General features: G+C 42.8%; 1 protein-coding gene across 1 annotated transcript in view; it reads right to left on the bottom strand.

The window, feature by feature from the left end:
- Window positions 1–19,092, bottom strand: part of LOC124047631 (SH3 and multiple ankyrin repeat domains protein 1-like) — a 59,205-nt gene that overhangs the window by 23,292 nt on the left and 16,821 nt on the right. The window contains 9 exon segments of the mRNA XM_046367950.1: window positions 438–515; window positions 1,029–1,145; window positions 1,852–1,893; window positions 2,381–2,548; window positions 2,742–2,893; window positions 3,072–3,180; window positions 3,290–3,361; window positions 5,525–5,728; window positions 12,829–13,409. Coding sequence (XP_046223906.1) covers window positions 438–515; window positions 1,029–1,145; window positions 1,852–1,893; window positions 2,381–2,548; window positions 2,742–2,893; window positions 3,072–3,180; window positions 3,290–3,361; window positions 5,525–5,728; window positions 12,829–13,305 — 1,419 coding nt within the window. The 5' untranslated portion in view covers window positions 13,306–13,409.

Here is a 19,092-nt window from a genome sequence, read left to right as displayed (position 1 = left end):
AGAATATTTGGTGGCCTTCCTAAACCAGGATTCAGACACGGCAAGGACATCAGGGTTGGCGGAGTGTGCTAAAGCAGTGAGTAAAACAAACTTAGGGAGGAGGCTTTTGATGTTAAACATGCATGAAACCAAGGCTTTTACGCTTAAAGAAGTCAACAAATGAGAGCACCTGGGGACACACAGGGCCTGGGTTAACCTCTACATCACCCGAGGAACAGAGAAGGAGTAGGATGAGGGTACGCTAAAGGCTATCAAAACTGGTCGTCTAGTACCGTCTCTAGTACCTATAACAATCCTGATTACATTTGGCGTAGTCGGCAGTATATATATATATATATATATATATATATATATATATATATATATATATATATATATATATATATATATATATATATATATATATATATATTAAAACATGAAGTTGTTATTGATACCTGAAAGGGGGTTTGTCCATGCTTGTTCTTCATTTCCTTATTGGCACCTCTGTAGAGCAGAACACGAACACAGCTTTCCTGATAGGCCAGAAAGAAAGTCGCTGTTTTAAGGCCCAGTGCAGTCAAAAATGTAATTTCCTGTGTTCTATTTCTATTTCCACATTTTGAGGTTGGAATAATTATGTGAAATTGTGAAAATGATGATAATGCCCTTTTAGAGAGGGAGGGAGAGGGAGTTTTGTTATATTACTTAATTAGACCAATAAGAAAGAGATTTACAAGCCTCTCTACCAATAACAGCAAATGTAACATTTTCCTCTCCCCACTCAAACCACTCCCAGACAGTCCTAACAACATACTTGCTTGAGAAATTGCTCTTTGCTAAGAAACTATTTGTTCATTTTTTTACCATTTTAATTGTAAAGGTACTTTGTTATCCAGAAATGATTTGATATTTCAATAAAAATGGCTGCATTGGACTAAAGGACTAAAATATCATACAGTAGTTTTGGAACTCACATACCAGTTTCTTTAAGTTCAACTTTGAATGGAAACACACACTCTTTATTGCATATTTTAAATGGTACTTACCTTATTATACAGAGCACAAATGTGAAGTGCAGTGTTCCCTGAGGCATTCTGAGAAGTGGTATCTGCCCCATAGAACAGAAGGTGCTCCAGGTGCTGGGCAAAACCATTCTGGCAGGCCTTGGGGGAGGGTGTATAAAGAAAGTATCTAAATATGACAATTATTAGCAATAGAAAATCTCAGGGGTTGTAGAAGGATCATCACAACACAATCAATTTCAAATAAATGAAATATATTGTATGTAGCAACATTTGTGACAACGTGAAAGATAAACAGAATAGAAAGATATAGAGTTGATGAATAAAATGATACAAATACGCTTTTGATTGCCCCTTCTGCTTAAAGATTTCCTCTTTCTTTTTTGCACTTGAAATAACACAAGAAACCAAATTAAAGAAGTACCACAGGACACTCCACAAGCTAATATGAACAAAGTAAAATAGCATGACACCACACTGGTGAACAGCACAGCACAGAAAAAGTGAGGAAATGATGCAGAGATAGAAGATGTCAGCACGGGATGGTATCTAACGTCTATTCGCATTGGACTCAACAGTTACATGAGATGAAGGTACGGATTTGGCACTTGGGAACTTCCCTGTTTCAGGAAGAAATGACCAATCTCTTTCTTTCTTTCTTTCTTTCTTTCTTTCTTTCTTTCTTTCTTTCTTTCTTTCTGTCTTTCTTTCTTTCTTTCTTTCTATAACATTTTTTCTTAACCACTTTGAGACCATGGAAGGTTATGTAAGGTCATGACCCTAAGTGTTACTCTTCCCCCAACTTCATGACTTAAATCGAAGTATTAATGGATTACATGACGAGTACCTTGTGTATTTCTTGCATTCCAAATTCCTCTTCATCCCTGAGCTGTGGAGAGAAAGGAACAGCGGAGGAAAGGGAATGAATGGAAAGAGATGAGTGAGAGTGTTTCTCAATGGGGGAGAATGAGGAGAGTAGAAAAAGAGGGATGAAATGTTTAAGACGTGGACAGGACAGGAGACTGAAAGTAAAGTAAAAACCTAATGTACTATACCAACGTATGATAATACACAGAAGACAAAAATATGAATAGACATAAAAACAACAGTGTACATGTCACCTTCCACAAAAAGATCCAGTTATTGCGTGTGACAAAACAAATTTCAGTTCATTACTGTAGCTACCGCCTTGGTCCAGTCAGTGTAGTTTTGTAGATATCAGATCTCTATGGCAAGACACGTCCCTCAGCCAATTTTAGTCAAAATAGGGCCAGTGCTGTCTGAGACATTGTTTGTGACGATCATATGGATGGAGGTGATTCTTTTTTAACATTTTTTTAGGGAAATTGATCTGCTTTAGACAGCCAGACGGATACCTGGTGAGACTCCTCCCAGCCGTTTTCATCTCTCACTCCCAGTCTGGCCCTGTAGTAGAGTAGGGTCTCACAGCAGGAGGTGTCGCCACCTATCAGCACTGAGTGGTACAGCGGGGTCAGGCAACATCTGTCTTTGTAATCAGGAGACGCTCCCAGGGACAGTAGAGCCTGGCAAGGAGAAAATACTTGCTTATTAAACCCATGTGTGTGTGTGTGTGTGTGTGTGTGTGTGTGTGTGTGTGTGTGTGTGTGTGTGTGTGTGTGTGTGTGTGTGTGTGTGTGTGTGTGTGTGTGTGTGTGTGTGTGTGTGTGTGTGTGTGTGTGTGTGTGTGTGTGTGTGTGTGTGTGGAGTCCTAGTTACCAGCAGCGCAACATGATTGTGTGCCTTGACAGCCTTGTGTACAGCTGTCAGTCCATCTCTGGATCTGAAGTCGACATGGGCCCCACCTTGAACGAGCGCCCTGATCCCCTCCACTGTCATACCAGATTGCACCGCCACAGACAGGGGAGACTCTGAAGAGGAGGGAGCGAGAGAAAGGAGGGAGGGGGAAATGGAGGATCAAGAAGAGAGGGAGGGAGCAGGGAAAGAGTTTGAGATTATGGGGGTTGTTAATATCGGTAATGATCATTTGACTGAAAACAGTGTCAGAGTCATGCAGTGGTAACCCTATCAAGCTAGTTTTCAACTCACCTCCATTGTCAGGGTCATGGTAGTTTGGGTCGAGACCTTTGTCCAGTACCTTTGATATCTTATCTAATGATCCACTCACAATGTAGTCCATGAACTTTTTCAGACTCGCCTGCAGTGGAAGATGTTCACTGGACATTAAAAACATTGGCCTGCCATAAACTTTCAATTCCATAGCTGTACAAATATCTTTCACCTACAACAAGGGACATAGGAAGTACCTTGGTGTGCAGTTTAGTAAGTAGTTTTTCATCCAGGTTTGTTTGTTTGTATACCCTGGTCTTGTACCTAAACTGTGGAACAGAAAATATTTGCAGTAGAATCAAATCGTTAAAGCCATCTGAAGGATGAAAACACTTTATGTTCATACCCCTGGCTTCAACCTTGCCTAATCTAAACACTGTAGTCCTTCTGGAACCAACTCCAGCCCTGACCTCTTACATATTTGGAACCCCACCCAGGTCATAAACACCCACAACAGACATACCACCAGAGGGCATGCTAATACCAGTGCATGGGTATCACTGTACTGTGTATTGGTTTCACAGTAAGTGGAGCTCCGCAGTGAAAAATCGAAGCACTGCAAACCCACCAAAAAGCAAATGTATATAAATACATCGATCCAAATTTGTTTTGACCTACAAGCTGGTTGTGGTTAAGGTTGAGGTCAAATCCATTCATATCAAGTCAGTTAAAGAAAATGCAATGAAAATCTGACTTGGGGGCAGCCCATTAGTCTAAGTGAGTTTTTAAATGCACTCCCCGAAAAGTCCGGGGTCACTTAGAAATGTCTTTGTTTTTGAAAGAAAAGCATTTTTTTGGTCCATTAAAATAACATCAAATTGATCATAAATACAGTGTAGACATTGTTAATGTTGTAAATGACTATTGTAGCTGTCTTAGGTCAGTTAGGATCACTACTTTATTTTAAGAATGTGAAATGTCAGAATAATAGGAGAGAATTATTTATTTCAGCTTTTATTTCTTTCATCACATTCCCAGTGGGTCAGAAGTTTACATACACTCAATTAGTATTGGGTAGCATTGCCTTTAAATTGTTTCACTTGGGTCAAACGTTTTAGGTAGCCTTCCAGAAGCTTCCCACGATAAGTTGGGGGAATTTTGGCCCATTCCTCCTGATAGAGCAGATGTAACTGAGTCAGGTTTGTAATCTGTCTGTAAACAATGGTTGGAAAAATTACTTGTGTCATGCACAAATTAGATGTCCTAACCGACTCGCCAAAACTATAGTTTGTTAACAAGAAATTTGTGGAGTTTTAATGACTCCAACCTAAGTGTATGTAAACTTCCGACTTCAACTTTACATACTGTAGGTGTGCAGAGGCCCATTATCAGCAACCATCACTCCTGTGTTTCAATGGCACGTTGTGTTAGCTAATCCAAGTTTATTATTTTGAAAGGGTAATTGATCATTAGAAAACCCTTTTGCAATTATGTTAGCCAGCTCCTAGCACAGTTAGCACACGTAGTACCCGCAAAACACCAGTCTCAACGTCAACAGTGAAGAGGCGACTCCGGGATGCTGGCCTTCTAGGCAGTTCCTCTGTCCAGTGTCTGGGTTCTTTTGCCATTTTAATATTTTATTTTTATTGGCCAGTCAGAGATATGGCTTTTTCTTTGCAACTCTGCATGGAAGGCAAGCCTTCCGGAGTCGCCTCATCACTGTTGACATTGAGACTGGTGTTTTGCGGGTACTATTTAATGAAGCTGCCAGTTGAGGACTTGTGAGGCGTCTGTTTCTCAAACTAGACACTCTAATGTATTTGTCCTCTTGCGCAGTTGTGCACCGGGGCCTCCCACTCGTCTTTCTATTCTGGTTAGAGCCAGTTTGCACTGCTCTGTGAAGGGAGTAGTACACAGCGTTGTACGAGATCTTCAGTTTCTTGGCAATTTCTCGCATGGAATAGCCTTCATTTCTCAGAACAAGAATAAACTGACGAGTTTCAGAAGAAAGGACTTTGTTTCTGCCCATTTTGAGCCTGTAAACGAACCCACACATGCTGATGCTCCAGATACTCAATAAGTCTAAAGATAGCCAGTTTAATTACTTCTTTAATTGAGAACAACAGTTTTCAATTGTGCTAACATAATTGCAAAAGGGTTTTCTAATGATAAATTAGCCTTTTAAAATTATAAACTTGGATTAGCTAACACAACGTGCCATTGGAACACAGGAGTGATGGTTGCTGACAATGGGCCTCTGTACGCCTATGTAGATATTCCATTAAACAAATCAGCCATTTCCAGCTACAATAGTCATTTAGAACATTAACAATGTCTACACTGTATTTCAGATCAATTTTATGTTATTTTAATGGACAAAAATGTTGCTTTTCTTTCAAATCAAGTACATTTGTAAGTGACCCCAAACTTTGGAACGGTAGTGTATTCTTATTGCATCACTCTCTAACATCCAGTGTCTCCCATCAAAATACCTCCAGGTAAGGCACCCCTTTCTCAAAGGACTGTGGGTAGTCTCGGAGGCAGCGCTCCTCCTCCAGGAACATGGCGTCTCGTCCCTCTCCGGCGGGCTGGAAGAGGCCATAGTTGTAGATGTCCCACAGTGGCTCGCTCAGCGAACAGACGACCTGCTGCTTGGCACTCCACACCGTGAAGTCAGGGTCAAACTGCAGACACCTCTGACAGAGGGAGGAGATGAGAGACGAGAGGGCACAGTGGACAGTTAATAGGTATGAAAATCACGAGTGTATTCTTTTGAAGGTGGTGTGCATGTGTGTGTGTGCACGTGTGTGCGTGCATGCGTGAGTGTTGGATGGAAGCAAGGATTGGGACAAAGGTGAGTTCTACATTTTAAATGCCATTTGATTTGACAGGAAGGTGTATAATTAGCTTGACATACAATTTGTGATCCAAATCTAAAGCATCATGGCAGTTAATTATTCATAACACGGTGACATTTATCAACAAGGCTGCATTAACGGCATGTGATTGACAAGAGTTTGTTTTAAAAGTAGACGTAAGAAAGTACTTTATGGAAATTGGTTTCACCTTTCTATCAATGGCCTTTTACTGGTCCCATTGAAAACTGACAATTATCATGTTTACTCTACTTGAAATGAACAAATAATCTAACTGATCTAGCACACTAACTACTGAGCATCAAATGTGCTCATTCGCTGCAAAGCCACCGATTCGCTATCACCATTCTGACTCATTTGTATACAAATGAAAGGTGTGTAAATTATTAATCAGTCGCCATGTCTATTAACTGTGTCTATTAACAAGACTCAAGACACACAATGAGCGCCAATAATTACTAGGACCCAGAGTACAACACTCACTCTGTCAACTAAACCAATTATCTGCCTTAGCCATAACCTTAGACCTGCATTGCAATCAATGGAAGACAGAGATTTTCTTCATAGACTTCTTTAGAGGATGAAGCGCGTTCCCCCCACGTATGTCTGTGTTTGATACATTAGAGGCTTTCTGGTCACAATGGACAATGTCTTTGATGTTTTTATATGCATCGGGTAACTTTGCATTTATTTGATTTTAGGATGATGTTTGTGAAGTATATTTCCATATTATTGTTTTATTTTGGGGGGTGGACAACATTTTATATAGTTTTCTCCCCTTCTGTCTATCCGTTTGATACTGTAGCCAACAGCACATGGCGAGATCATTAGAGGAGCAATGTACCCGTTGCCATAGCGATGCCGTCCCTTGGAGGAAATACCCGAGTATGTGTGTCTGTGTGTCTGTGTGTGAGAGAGACGTGTGTGTATGCAAGATGTATGGTGTGTGTGTGTTGGTGTGTGATTCCTGGGAGAGAGCGGAACTTCAGAAAGTATTCACACCCCTTGACATTTTCCACATTTTGCTGTGTTACAGCCTGGATTGAACATTTATTACATATAAATTGTTTGTCACTGGTTTACACACAATAATGTCAAAGTGGAATTACTGTTATTCAAAATTAAAAGCTGAAATGTCAATAAGTATTCAACCCCATTGTTATGGCAAGCCTACATCATTTCAGGAGTCAAAATATGCTTAACAAGTCACATAATAAGTTGCATGGACTCACTCACTGTGCAAAGACAGTGTGTACCCTCTTAATGGGGGACGGGACAGGGGGAAGGGGGACAGGGGTGCATTGAATAACACATTCATTAATGGCAACAACAAAAAAGACAGTCAAACAATTCATCACCAGGAATAAGGTTTTGTAGTGTCTGTCCTGTATCTAGTCTAGTAGATATAGACTACCAGTCAAAGGTTTGGACACACCCTACTCAATGGTTTTTCTTCATTTTTTACTATTTCTACATTATACAATAATAGTGAAGACATCAAAACTATGAAATAACACATATGGAATCACGTAGTAACCAAAAAAGTGTTAAACAAATCAACATATACTTTATAAACTGCTCAAAAAAATAAAGGGAACACTTAAACAACACAATATAACTCCAAGTCAATCACACTTCTGTGAAATCAAACTGTCCACTTAGGAAGCAACACTGATTGACAATACATTTCACATGCTGTTGTGCAAATGGAATAGACAACAGGTGGAAATTACAGGCAATTAGCAAGACACCCCCAATAAAGGAGTGGTTCTGCAGGTGGTGACCACAGACCACTTCTCAGTTCCTATGCTTCCTGGCTGATGTTTTGATCACTTTTGAAAGCTGGCGGTGCTTTCACTCTAGTGGTAGCATGAGATGGAGTCTACAACCCACACAAGTGGCTCAGGTAGTGCAGGTCATCCAGGATGGCACATCAATGCGAGCTGTGGCAAGAAGGTTTGCTGTGTCTGTCAGTGTAGTGTCCAGAGCATGGAGGCACTATCAGGAGACAGGCCAGTACATCAGGAGACGTGAAGGAGGCCGTAGGAGGGCAACAACCCAGCAGCAGGACCGCTACCTCCGCCTTTGTGCAAGGAGGAGCAGGAGGAGCACTGCCAGAGCCCTGCAAAATGACCTCCAGCAGGCCACAAATGTGCATGTGTCTGCTCAAACGGTCAGAAACAGAATCTGTGAGGGTGGTATGAGGGCCCGACGTCCACAGGTGGGGGTTGTGCTTACAGCCCAACACCGTGCAGGACGTTTGGCATTTGCCAGAGAACACCAAGATTGGCAAATTCGCCACTGGCGCCCTGTGCTCTTCACAGATGAAAGCAGGTTCACACTGAGCACATGTGACAGACGTGACAGAGTCTGGAGACGCCGTGGAGAACGTTCTGCTGCCTGCAACATCCTCCAGCATGACCGGTTTGGCGGTGGGTCAGCCATGGTGTGGGGTGGCATTTCTTTGGGGGGGCCGGACAGCCCTCCATGACTGCCATTAGGTACGGAGATGAGATCCTCAGACCCCTTGTGAGACCATATGCTGGTGCTGTTGGCCCTGGGTTCCTCCTAATGCAAGACAATGCTAGACCTCATGTGGCTGGAGTGTGTCAGCAGGTCAGGCAAGAGGAAGGCATTGATGCTATGGACTGGCCCGCCCGTTCCCCAGACCTGAATCCAATTGAGCACATCTGGGACATCATGTCTCACTCCATCCACCAACGCCACGTTGCACCACAGACTGTCCAGGAGTTGGCAGATGCTTTCGTCCAGGTCTGGGAGGAGATCCCTCAGGAGACCATCCGCCACCTAATCAGGAGCATACCCAGGCATTGTAGGGAGGTCATACAGGCACGTGGAGGCCACACACACTACTGAGCCTCATTTTGACTTGTTTTAAGGACATTACATCAAAGTTGGATCAGTGTGGTTTTCCACTTTAATTTTGAGTGTGACTCCAAATCCAGACCTCTATGGGTTGATAAATTTGATTTCCATTGATACATTTTGTGTGATTTTGTTGTCAGCACATTCAACTATGTAAAGAAAAAAAGTATTTAAAAAGAATATTTCATTCATTTAGACCTAGGATGTTATTTTAGTATTCCCTTTATTTTTTTGAGCAGTGTATTTCAGATTCTTCAAAATAGCCACCCTTTGCATTGATGACAGCTTTGCACACTCTTGGCAGGCTCTCAAACAGCTTCATGAGGAATGCTGTTCCAACAGCCTTGAAGAAGTTCCCACATATGCTGAGCACTTGTTGGCTGCTTTTCCTTCACTCTGCATTTCAACTCATCCCAAACCATCTCAATTGGGTTGAGGTCGGGGGATTCTGTAGGCAGCATCATGCTGTGGGGATGTTTTTCAGCGGCTGGGAGACTAGAGACTCAGGATTCACCTTCCAACAGGACAATGACCCTAAGCACACAGCCAAAACAACGCAGGAATTGCTTCGGGAAAAGTCTCTGAATGTTCTTGAGTGGTCCAGCCAGAGCCCGGACATGAACCCAATCATACATCTCTGGAGACACCTGGAAATAGCTGTGCAGCGACGCTCCCCATCCGACCTGACAGAGCTTGAGAGGATCTGCAGAGAAGAATGGGAGAAACTCCCCAAATACAGGTCTGCCCAGCTTGTAGCGTCATACCCAAGAAGAATTGAGGCTGTAATCGCTGCCAAAGGTGTTTCAACAAAGTACTGAGTAAAAGGTCTGAATACTTATGTAAATGTGATATTTAAGTTTCAGATTTGTTCCAAATTTGCAAACATTTCTAAAAATCTGTTTTTGTGGTATTGTGTGTAGATTACTGAGGGGAAAAAACAATTTAATCCATTTTAGAATAAGGCTGTAACGTAACAAAATGTGTAAAAAGTGAAGGGGTCTGAATACTTTCAGAATGCACTTTATATATGTGTGACAGTTCCACCCTATCATTCTGTTGTTTCTGACAGGGCTCTTCTGGGATGCTCTCAGCAGCTATCCTCATTACAATAAATACAGTGGGGCAAAAAAGTATTTAGTCAGCCACCAATTGTGCAAGTTCTCCCAAGATGAGAGAGGCCTGCAATTTTCATCATAGGTACACTTCAACTATGACAGACAAAATGAGAAAAAAAATCCAGAAAATCACATTGTAGGATTTTTAATGAATTTATTTGCAAATGATGGTGGAAAATAAGCATTTGGTCATTAACAAAAGTTTATCTCAATATATACCCTTTGTTGGCAATGACAGAGGTCAAACGTTTTCTGTAAGTCTTCACAAGGTTTTCATACACTGTTGCTGGTATTTTGGCCCATTCCTCCATGCAGATCTCCTCTAGAGCAGTGATGTTTTGGGGCTGTTGCTGGGCAACACGGACTTTTAACTCCCTCCAAAGATTTTCTATGGGGTTGAGATCTGGAGACTGGCTAGGCCACTCCAGGACCTTGAAATGCTTCTTATGAAGCCACTCCTTTGTTGCCCGGGCAGTGTGTTTGGGATCATTGTCATGCTGAAAGACCCAGCCACGTTTCATCTTCAATGCCCTTGCTGCTGGAAGGAGGTTTTCACTCAAAATCTCACGATACATGGCCCCATTCATTCTTTCCTTTACACGGATCAGTCGTCCTGGTCCCTTGGCAGAAAAACAGCCCCAAAGCATGATGTTTCCACCCCCATGCTTCACAGTAGGTATGGTGTTCTTTGGATGCAACTCAGCATTCTTTGTCCTCCAAACACGACGAGTTGAGCTTTTACCAAAAAGTTATATTTTGGTTTCATCTGACCATATGACATTCTCCCAATCTTCTTCTGGATCATCCAAATGCTCTCTAGTAAACTAACTTCAGACGGACCTGTACATGTACTGGCTTAAGCAGGGGGACACATCTGGCACTGCAGGATTTGAGTCCCTGGCGGCGTAGTGTGTTACTGATGGTAGGCTTTGTTACTTTGGTCCCAGCTCTCTGCAGGTCATTCACTAGGTCCCCCCGTGTGGTTCTGGGATTTTTGCTCACCGTTCTTGTGACCATTTTGACCCCACGGGGTGAGATCTTGCGTGGAGCCCGAGATCGAGGGGAGATTATCAGTGATCTTGTATGTCTTCCATTTCCTAATAATTGCTCCCATAGTTGATTTCTTCAAACCAAGCTGCTTACCTATTGCAGATTCAGTCTTCCCAGCCTGGTGCAGGTCTACAATTTTGTTTCTGGTGTCCTTTGACAGCTCTTTGGTCTTGGCCATATTGGAGTTTGGAGTGTGCCTGTTTGAGGTTGTGGACAGGTGTCTTTTATACTGATAACAAGTTCAAACAGGTGCCATTAATACAGGTAACGAGTGGAGGACAGAGGAGCCTCTTAAAGAAGAAGTTACAGGTCTGTGAGAGCCTGAAATCTTGCTTGTTTGTAGGTGAACAAATACTTATTTTCAACCATAATTTGCAAATAAATTCATAAAAAATCCTACAATGTGATTTTCTTGATTTTCTTTTCTCATTTTGTCTGTCATAGTTGAAGTGTTCCTATGATGAAAATTACAGGCCACTCTCATCTTTTTAAGTGGGAGAACTTGCAAAATTGTTGGCTGACTAAATACTTTTTTGCCCCACCGTATATCATTGTTCAGACATTAACTACTGAGAGATTTATCAATGTACAGAGATGTGTGTTGTAGTGTTGGGGGAAAAACATTGATACAGTTACATATTGGGATATTATTTTGGTGATATATCATAATATTATTGTTGACAATATCGCAATAATATTTTTTCTCTAGTTGGCTGTACCTGCACCAAAACTCCAGTATTTTTCCTTCAAAGCTTATTCTCCATCTTCTTTTTAAGTAGTGAGACAATTTGTTTTCAGCACCTTTATTTCCATGACTGATCAAAACAAATGTTCTCATGGGCTCACTCTTGTCCCCCTGCAGCAGACATATGGTGAGCAATATGTTTGGAACATTGATTCGCAATAAAATCGCAGTATCGAATTGCAATACATGTCATATCGGCACCAAAGTATCGTGATAATATCGTAACGTGAGGTCCCTGGGAATTCTCCTCCCAAGTGTGTTGTTTGTGACCTTTTGACCTATTCATGCCTCTTTTTGTCTCCCTCTCTAACATCCTGTGCTTCTCTCTCCTTCTCTTTCTCTCTCTCTCTCTCCTTCTCTTTCAGCCTCCACTCAACTTCATTTCCTCATTCTCTCCATCTAATTTTTAACAATTCTATTTCCTGTGTGAGGTACTTTAAGTTGTTTGTTGGGGTGGGTAGTGGGTAGTCTAGGATGCCCCGTGGGTGACGGTGCTTTGGATAAGAGCGTCTGCTAAATGACTTAAATGTAAATGTTAAGACCAAGACACCAAATGCCCTCTTTTGTGATCACGCCCTCCTCAAACTCATTAAAACTCTATTAGATAATTAGCAATTACTGTTATATTGAGGGCAGATCAGCTGACATGTAGAACAGTTGGGAATGTTCTGGGAATTGGAGTACGGAGAAGAGTCATAACGGGGGAGGGGTTAACAAAGGGTACTCATTCTCACCTGAAATGCCGCTGCAGTATGGAGCAAAGGGGTTGGCCAACTCTCACCCACAATCACACCTATCTATGCAGTACAGAGAATGCGTCTATCGCTTCAAATCATTGCTAACTTCATTGAGAAGTGAGAACACTGTCAATTACTTTGGATTATTAAGTGAGCCGTGTTTAGCACTTGCATGTAGCCTAACCTGAGTCAAGTCTCTGTTCTTCATAGATTCATAACTCATGTGAGAGAGATGGTTGTTCTGAATGTAGTATGGTTCCCCTCAGGATTGATCTCTGGCCTGGGCTTGGCTGTTACACTGTCTGTATCCAATGATAGTAATGTGAGAAGAATATAATAACAGCTTGACACAATTGTACTTAGCAGTACCATGAAACATGCACCTACTGTCTGTTTGATGTCAGGGATTCCAATGCGGAACACCATCATGGTCAGGTGAGTGTCCTCTATGGGCGCCACTGTGGTCATACTCCGCTCCATGTGAGCGCGTCTCTTCTGGGTCTGAGTGGACGGGGCCGGGTGATACTGCTGCTGATTGGCTGGGATGAGATGGTGTTGCTGCTTTTGGGGAGCCTGATTGGATGTATAGGGGATGCCTCTAGTTCTTGGATTGGCTGGCCTCAGTGTCCGGTCTCCTCTCTGTCTTCCAACCACAATGGCCGAGGGTTTACCTCCCTCCCATTTACCTTCGCGTGATTGTCTGCCTCCCTTTATCTCCATCTCCCCGAGCCCTTCTATCCCTCCATTCTCCTTCTCTCTACTCTCCCCCTTTCTGTTCTCTCGTCCCTGCTCCTCTTCCTCTTCCTCATCTTCCCCATACTTGTCGTCCTCCCCGGGATAATAGTGTTTGCTATTCCCCAGCATCCTTCGCTGTGCAGGGTCACTGCAGAGAGGGCCAGGTGACATTGCTGTCGTGGCAACGTGACATGGCTGTCCCGTGCGACATTGTCTTCACCCCCAAAAACATGCTGTGGAGGAGAGAGGGACGTAAAGGGTTAAACAAATGGCTAATTAACACATTGACTGACAACACTCAAATCAACACACTTCTCGAACTGCGAGAAAATAAATGAACTTGTAAAATGTAAAGCATTTGGTATTAACAGTAGCGTAGGCATATGCAATAGAAGCAATAACTCATTGGTGACAGTGGCTTCTCGCATAGCCTAGGTGAATGAGTGCTGGTCCACATTTTACATTTTGCTGTCGGGAATACATGGGGGAATAGAGCTGATGAAAGACGGCCTATATATAAACTCTATGAATATTTGCAGGTTCATTGCAGGAGAGAGAGGACAGGCAGTTTAGTATTGAGCATGGTCAAAAGCTTTGTGCTTAGTTTTTTTCATGGTCATAGTCCCATTGTTTTCTCTAGTGAAACTAACAGCAAGTTGCCCAGTTGAATAATACTGTCCTTCCACAAGCATTTGGCTGGGAAATCCCTCCATATGCTTCTTGCTGGTTTCACTATGCGGCGTAGTCTGGCTACAGGGCCTGCCATCATGCAGAGTTGGATCTTGTCCAAAAAAAAAAAACGTCTTAACGATGGTGGATGAAGTTGGGATTCCCCACTGCCCTATTGGCTGTTTTGAGGTCGGAATTGAAAATGAAAGCGGTGAGCCCCACACACTGTAGATGTGAATCTGTAGACTCAAATGAACAGACGGAGCTCAATAAAACATCCCATGATGCCACAGGGACAGCTTTCATTTTAGACTAGTAGCAGGCAAACTAACACAGAAGGGCCGCTTCTGGAAAACTCATGATGCTTTGAGAATTACAGACGTGAAAAAAAGCACAGACACATCACTCACATAGGTTTACATGGCAAACATGATAGATAGGTTCTAGTGTTTTCAACCAGTGTTTGTGTTCGTACCACTCAATGACAGTATGCTGGAGGTATGTTTGATGCATGCAGATCAATAGGGTCTGTCCATGTCTCAGTACCCAGAAGGCAAACAGGAAGCATACCCATTGAATAGCTGCTGTGTAAAGAGGATGGGGAACCGAGGATTGAGCACGGTGGGAAAGTGATCCCCAAGGAGCCAGTGAGTGACGGGGATGGCCACTTCATCCTGAGCAACTGTCTGTCAAAGGAAGTGAGGCGGGCAGGACAGAGAGATGAGCTGGTCGGCTGGAGAATGGTGAAGAAGGAAACGTGTCTCTACCCACTTCAGTAAACACACATACTATACATTATAGAGGGGACTCAATGAAAATCGCTTAGAAACAATGCATCAACACATGTAAAAGGAACTGCAGGGAACCACCTATGAAATGGACAAAGCCACCATTCATCCTACACTCTAGTTGTTGTTGGCGGCATTAGAGTCGACATTCCCGAACCACGCCTCACATTGATGGTGATGGCGTCTATAATTCCCACGTTGCTAAACCGCAGCATGTTAAATGCTTAAAATATTTTAGGAGGTTGCCACCGTCATGAAATGAACAAGGAGGGACGGAGATAGGCTGATTTATGTACATTGTCTCGTTAATTATTGAAGAACTTGGGAGTCTGCACTGGAGGAGAGAAGAGAAAGACAGACAGAAGGCAGACAGGCCAATAGAGTGCCAAAGATCTAACTCATTGGGGAGGGAAAGAGAGAGAGAGTGAGATGTATACTGCATAAAGCAGAGTAATCAGATTGAGGGAGAAATAGAGAGTGAGAACAATTGGGCGGTTGGAAGGGTGATGAGAGAAAGTTGAAGAGAGCGCTGAGAGGGAAAAGTAGGATACAAGCGAAAGTGACTGTGTGCGGAGCGATGAGAGGAAGAACTCATTGGCAAACAAGGAGTGGAAGAGATGGTACTGGAAATAGGCCTAGATCACAGGTTTGAGCAACATTTACAATCACAATAGGTACTGAAGTCTCATGAACCTCCCAATAAAAGGATAAAACTCTTATGATTTCAAAAACTGAATACATCACTCTTTTGGCTTGCTCTGCATGACCAATTGAACATGGAGGGCCCCCAAATGAATTAAAAACAGTGAGAGCTCAGCACCATCTGACGGCTGTGTTTTTGAAAGGCTGCTGAAGTTGGCGAGAGAGGCTTGCCAAGGGGAAAATTGAATGATCCGAAAATCAGGGCCTAAAGCTCACAGGTTGGAACTCTGATTAGCACCAAAAACCCTGGTGGAAACCCGGACAAAGGGTTTGGGGCACAAACAGTGCCTTTAACAGGGATATGGGGAACAGAACACATGGGTTCACTGAGGTGTGTAGCCAAGGGGAGGGAGAAGGAGTTGAACATAAGAGGAGGATCAGAGGAGGATTAATCATGATAACGAGGAATAAGATGAATTGCCCTCCTTCAGGGCCCAGGAAGCAAAGATGGCTGGATGGATTTGGGGAAAGGTTCCATCCTATATTTTCCTTCCATTTTTCTTTTCATCTTCACATTGGAACATAGTATCTAGAGCTCATCATTTGTGCATCTTGCAACAAAGTCACAATGACTTTGGGCTGGCATAGATGTCTAACCACCCTCAGTAGCTGTGTAAACAATCATAGACTCAACCAGACATGATACGGTATACAGTGCATTCGGAAAGAATTCAGACCCCTTCACTTTTTCCAAAATGTGTTACGTTACAGCCTTATTCTAAAATGGATGAAATATTTTTTTCCCTCATCAATCTGCACACCATAGCCCAGACTGACAAAGCAAAAACTGTTTTTTAGAATTTTTGCAAATTTATTATGAATCATAAGCTGAAATAACACATTTACATACATGTTGACACCCTTCACTCAGTACTTTGTTGAAGCACCTTTGACAGAGATTACAGTCTCAATTCATCTTGGAAAAAACTCTACAAGCTTGGCACACCTGTATTTGGGGAGTTGATCCCATTCTTCTCTGCGAATCCTCTCAAGGTCTGTCAGGATGGATGGGGAGCATCGCTGCACAGCTATTTCCAGGTGTCTCCAGAAATGTTAGATCAGGTTCAAGTCCGGACTCTGGCTGGACCACTCAAGGACATTCAGAGACTTGTCCCGAAGCTATTCCTGCGTTGATTTGGCTGTGTGCTTAGGGTCATTGTCCTGTTGGAGGGTGAACCTTCGCCCCAGTCTGAGGTCCTGAGCTCTCTGGAGCAGGTTTTCATCAAGGATCTCTCTGTACTTTGCTCCGTTAATCTTTTATTTGATACTGACTAGTCTCCCAGTACCTGCCACTGAAAAACATCTCCACAGCATGATGCTGCCACAAACTATGCTTCACCATAGAGATGGTGCCAGGTTTCCTCCAGATGTGACGCTTGGCATTCAGGCCAAGAGTTCAATCTTGGTTTCATCAGACCAGATAATCTTGTTTCTCATGGTCTGAGAGTCCTTTAGGTGCCTTTTGGCAAACTCCAAGTGGGTTGGCATGTGCCTTTTACTGAGGAGTGGCTGATTGGTGGATTTCTGCACAGATGGTTGTCCTTCTGGACGGTTCTCCCATCGCCACAGAGAAACTCTGGAGCTCTGTCAGTGTGACCATCGGGTTCTTGGTCACCTCCCTGACCAAGGCCCTTCTCACCAGATTGCTCAGTTTGGTTGGGCAGCCAGCTCCAGGAAGTCTTGGTGGTTTAAAACTTTTTCCATTTAAGAATGATAGGGGCCACTGTGTTCTTGGGGACGTTAAATGCTGCAGACATTTTTTGGTACCCTTCCCCAGATCTGTGCCTAGGACACAATCCTGTCTTAGAGCTCTATGTAGAATTTCTTCAACCTCTTGGCTTGGTTTTTACTCTGACATGCACTGTCAAATGTGGGACCATATATAGACAGGTGTGTGCCTTTCCAATTCATGTCCAACCAATTGAATTTACCACAGGGGGATTACAATCAAGTTGTAGAAACATCTCAAGGATGATCAATGGAAACAACAAGCACCTGAACTCAATTTCGAGTCTCATAGCAAAGGGTTTGAATACTTATGTAAATAAGGTAAATAATTGTTGCTGTTTTTTTACACCATTTTAAGTTATATCCAATTGGTAGTTACGGTCATGTCCCATCGCTGCAACTCCTGTACTGACTCGGGAGAAGCAAAGGTCGAGAGCCCTGCATCCTCCGAAACACAACCCAGCCAAGCCGCACTGCCTCTTGACACAATGCCCGCTTAACCAAGAAAGCCAGCCGCACCAATGTTGCGGAGGAAGCACAGTACACCTGGCGACTGTGTCAGTGTGCATGAACCCGCCCCGACACAGGAGTCGCTAGAGAGCGATGGGACAAGGAAATCCCGGCCGGCCAAACCCTCCCCTAACCCAGACAACGCTGGGCAAATTGTGCATCACCTCGTGGGTCTCCCGGTTGTGGCCGGCTGCGACACAGCCCGGTATCGAACCAGGATCTGTAGTAACGCAGTGAAGAGGTGACTCCGGGATGCTGGCCTTCTAGGCAGCGTTCCTCTGTGCAGTGTTCTTTTGCCCATCTTAATCTTTTATTTTTATTGGCCAGTCTGAAATATGCCTTTTTCTTTGAAACTCTACCTACCTAAGGCCAGCATCCCGGAGTCGCCTCTTCACTGTTGACGTTGAGACTGGTGTTTGCAGGTATTATTTAATAAAGCTGCCAGTTGAGGACTTGTGAGGCGTCTGTTTCTCAAACTAGACACTCTAATGTACTTGTCCTCTTTCTCAGTTGTGCACCGGGGCCTCCCACTCATCTTTCTATTCTGGTTACAGCCAGTTTGCGCTGTTCTGTGAAGGGAGTAGTACACAGCGCTGTACGAGAGCGTCAGTTTTTTGGCAATTTCTCGCGTGGAATAACCTTAATTTCTCAGAACAAGAATAGACTGACGAGTTTCAGAAGAAAGGTCTTTGTTTCTGGCCATTTTGAGCCTGTAATCGAAACCACAAATGCTGAAGCTCCAGATACTCAACTAGTCTAAAGAAGGTCAGTTTTATTGCTTCTTCAATCAGAACAACAGTTTTCAGCTGTGCTAACATAATTCAAAAATGTTTTATGAATGATCAATTAGCCTTTTAAAATTATAAACTTCGAATAGCTAACACAACGTGCCATTGGAATACAGGAGTGATGGTTGCTGATAATGGGCCTCAGTTGGCCTATGTAAATATTCCATTAAAAATCAGCCGTTTCCAGCTACAATAGTCATTTACAACATTAACAATGTCTACACTGTATTTCTGATCAATTTGATGTTATTTTAATGGACATATTTTTTCTTCTTCTTACAAAAACAAGGACAGTTCTAAGTGACCCCAAACTTTTGAACGGTAGTGTATCTAAATATACAGTTGAAATCAGAAGTTTACGTACAACTTAGCCAAATACATTTAAACTCATTTTCCCAATTCCTGACATTTAATCCTAGTAAATATTCACTGTCTTAGGTCAATTAGGATCACCACTTAATTTTAAGAAAGTGAAATGTCAGAATAATAGTAGAGAGAATGATTTATTTCAGTTTATATTTCTTTCATAACATTCCCAGTTGGTCAGAAGTTTACATACACTCAATTAGTGTCTGGTAGCATTGCCTTTAAATTTCATAACTTGGGTCAAACGTTTTGGGTAGCATTCCACAAGCTTCCCACAATAAGTTGGGTGAATTTTGGCCCATTACTCCTGACAGAGCTGGTGTAACTGAGTCAGGGTTGTAGGCCCCCTTGCTTGCACACCTTTT

The sequence above is a fragment of the Oncorhynchus gorbuscha genome, linkage group LG11, assembly GCF_021184085.1.
Source record: "Oncorhynchus gorbuscha isolate QuinsamMale2020 ecotype Even-year linkage group LG11, OgorEven_v1.0, whole genome shotgun sequence".
Taxonomy (NCBI): Eukaryota; Metazoa; Chordata; class Actinopteri; order Salmoniformes; family Salmonidae; genus Oncorhynchus; species Oncorhynchus gorbuscha.
This window is presented reverse-complemented; position numbering and strand designations above follow the sequence as displayed.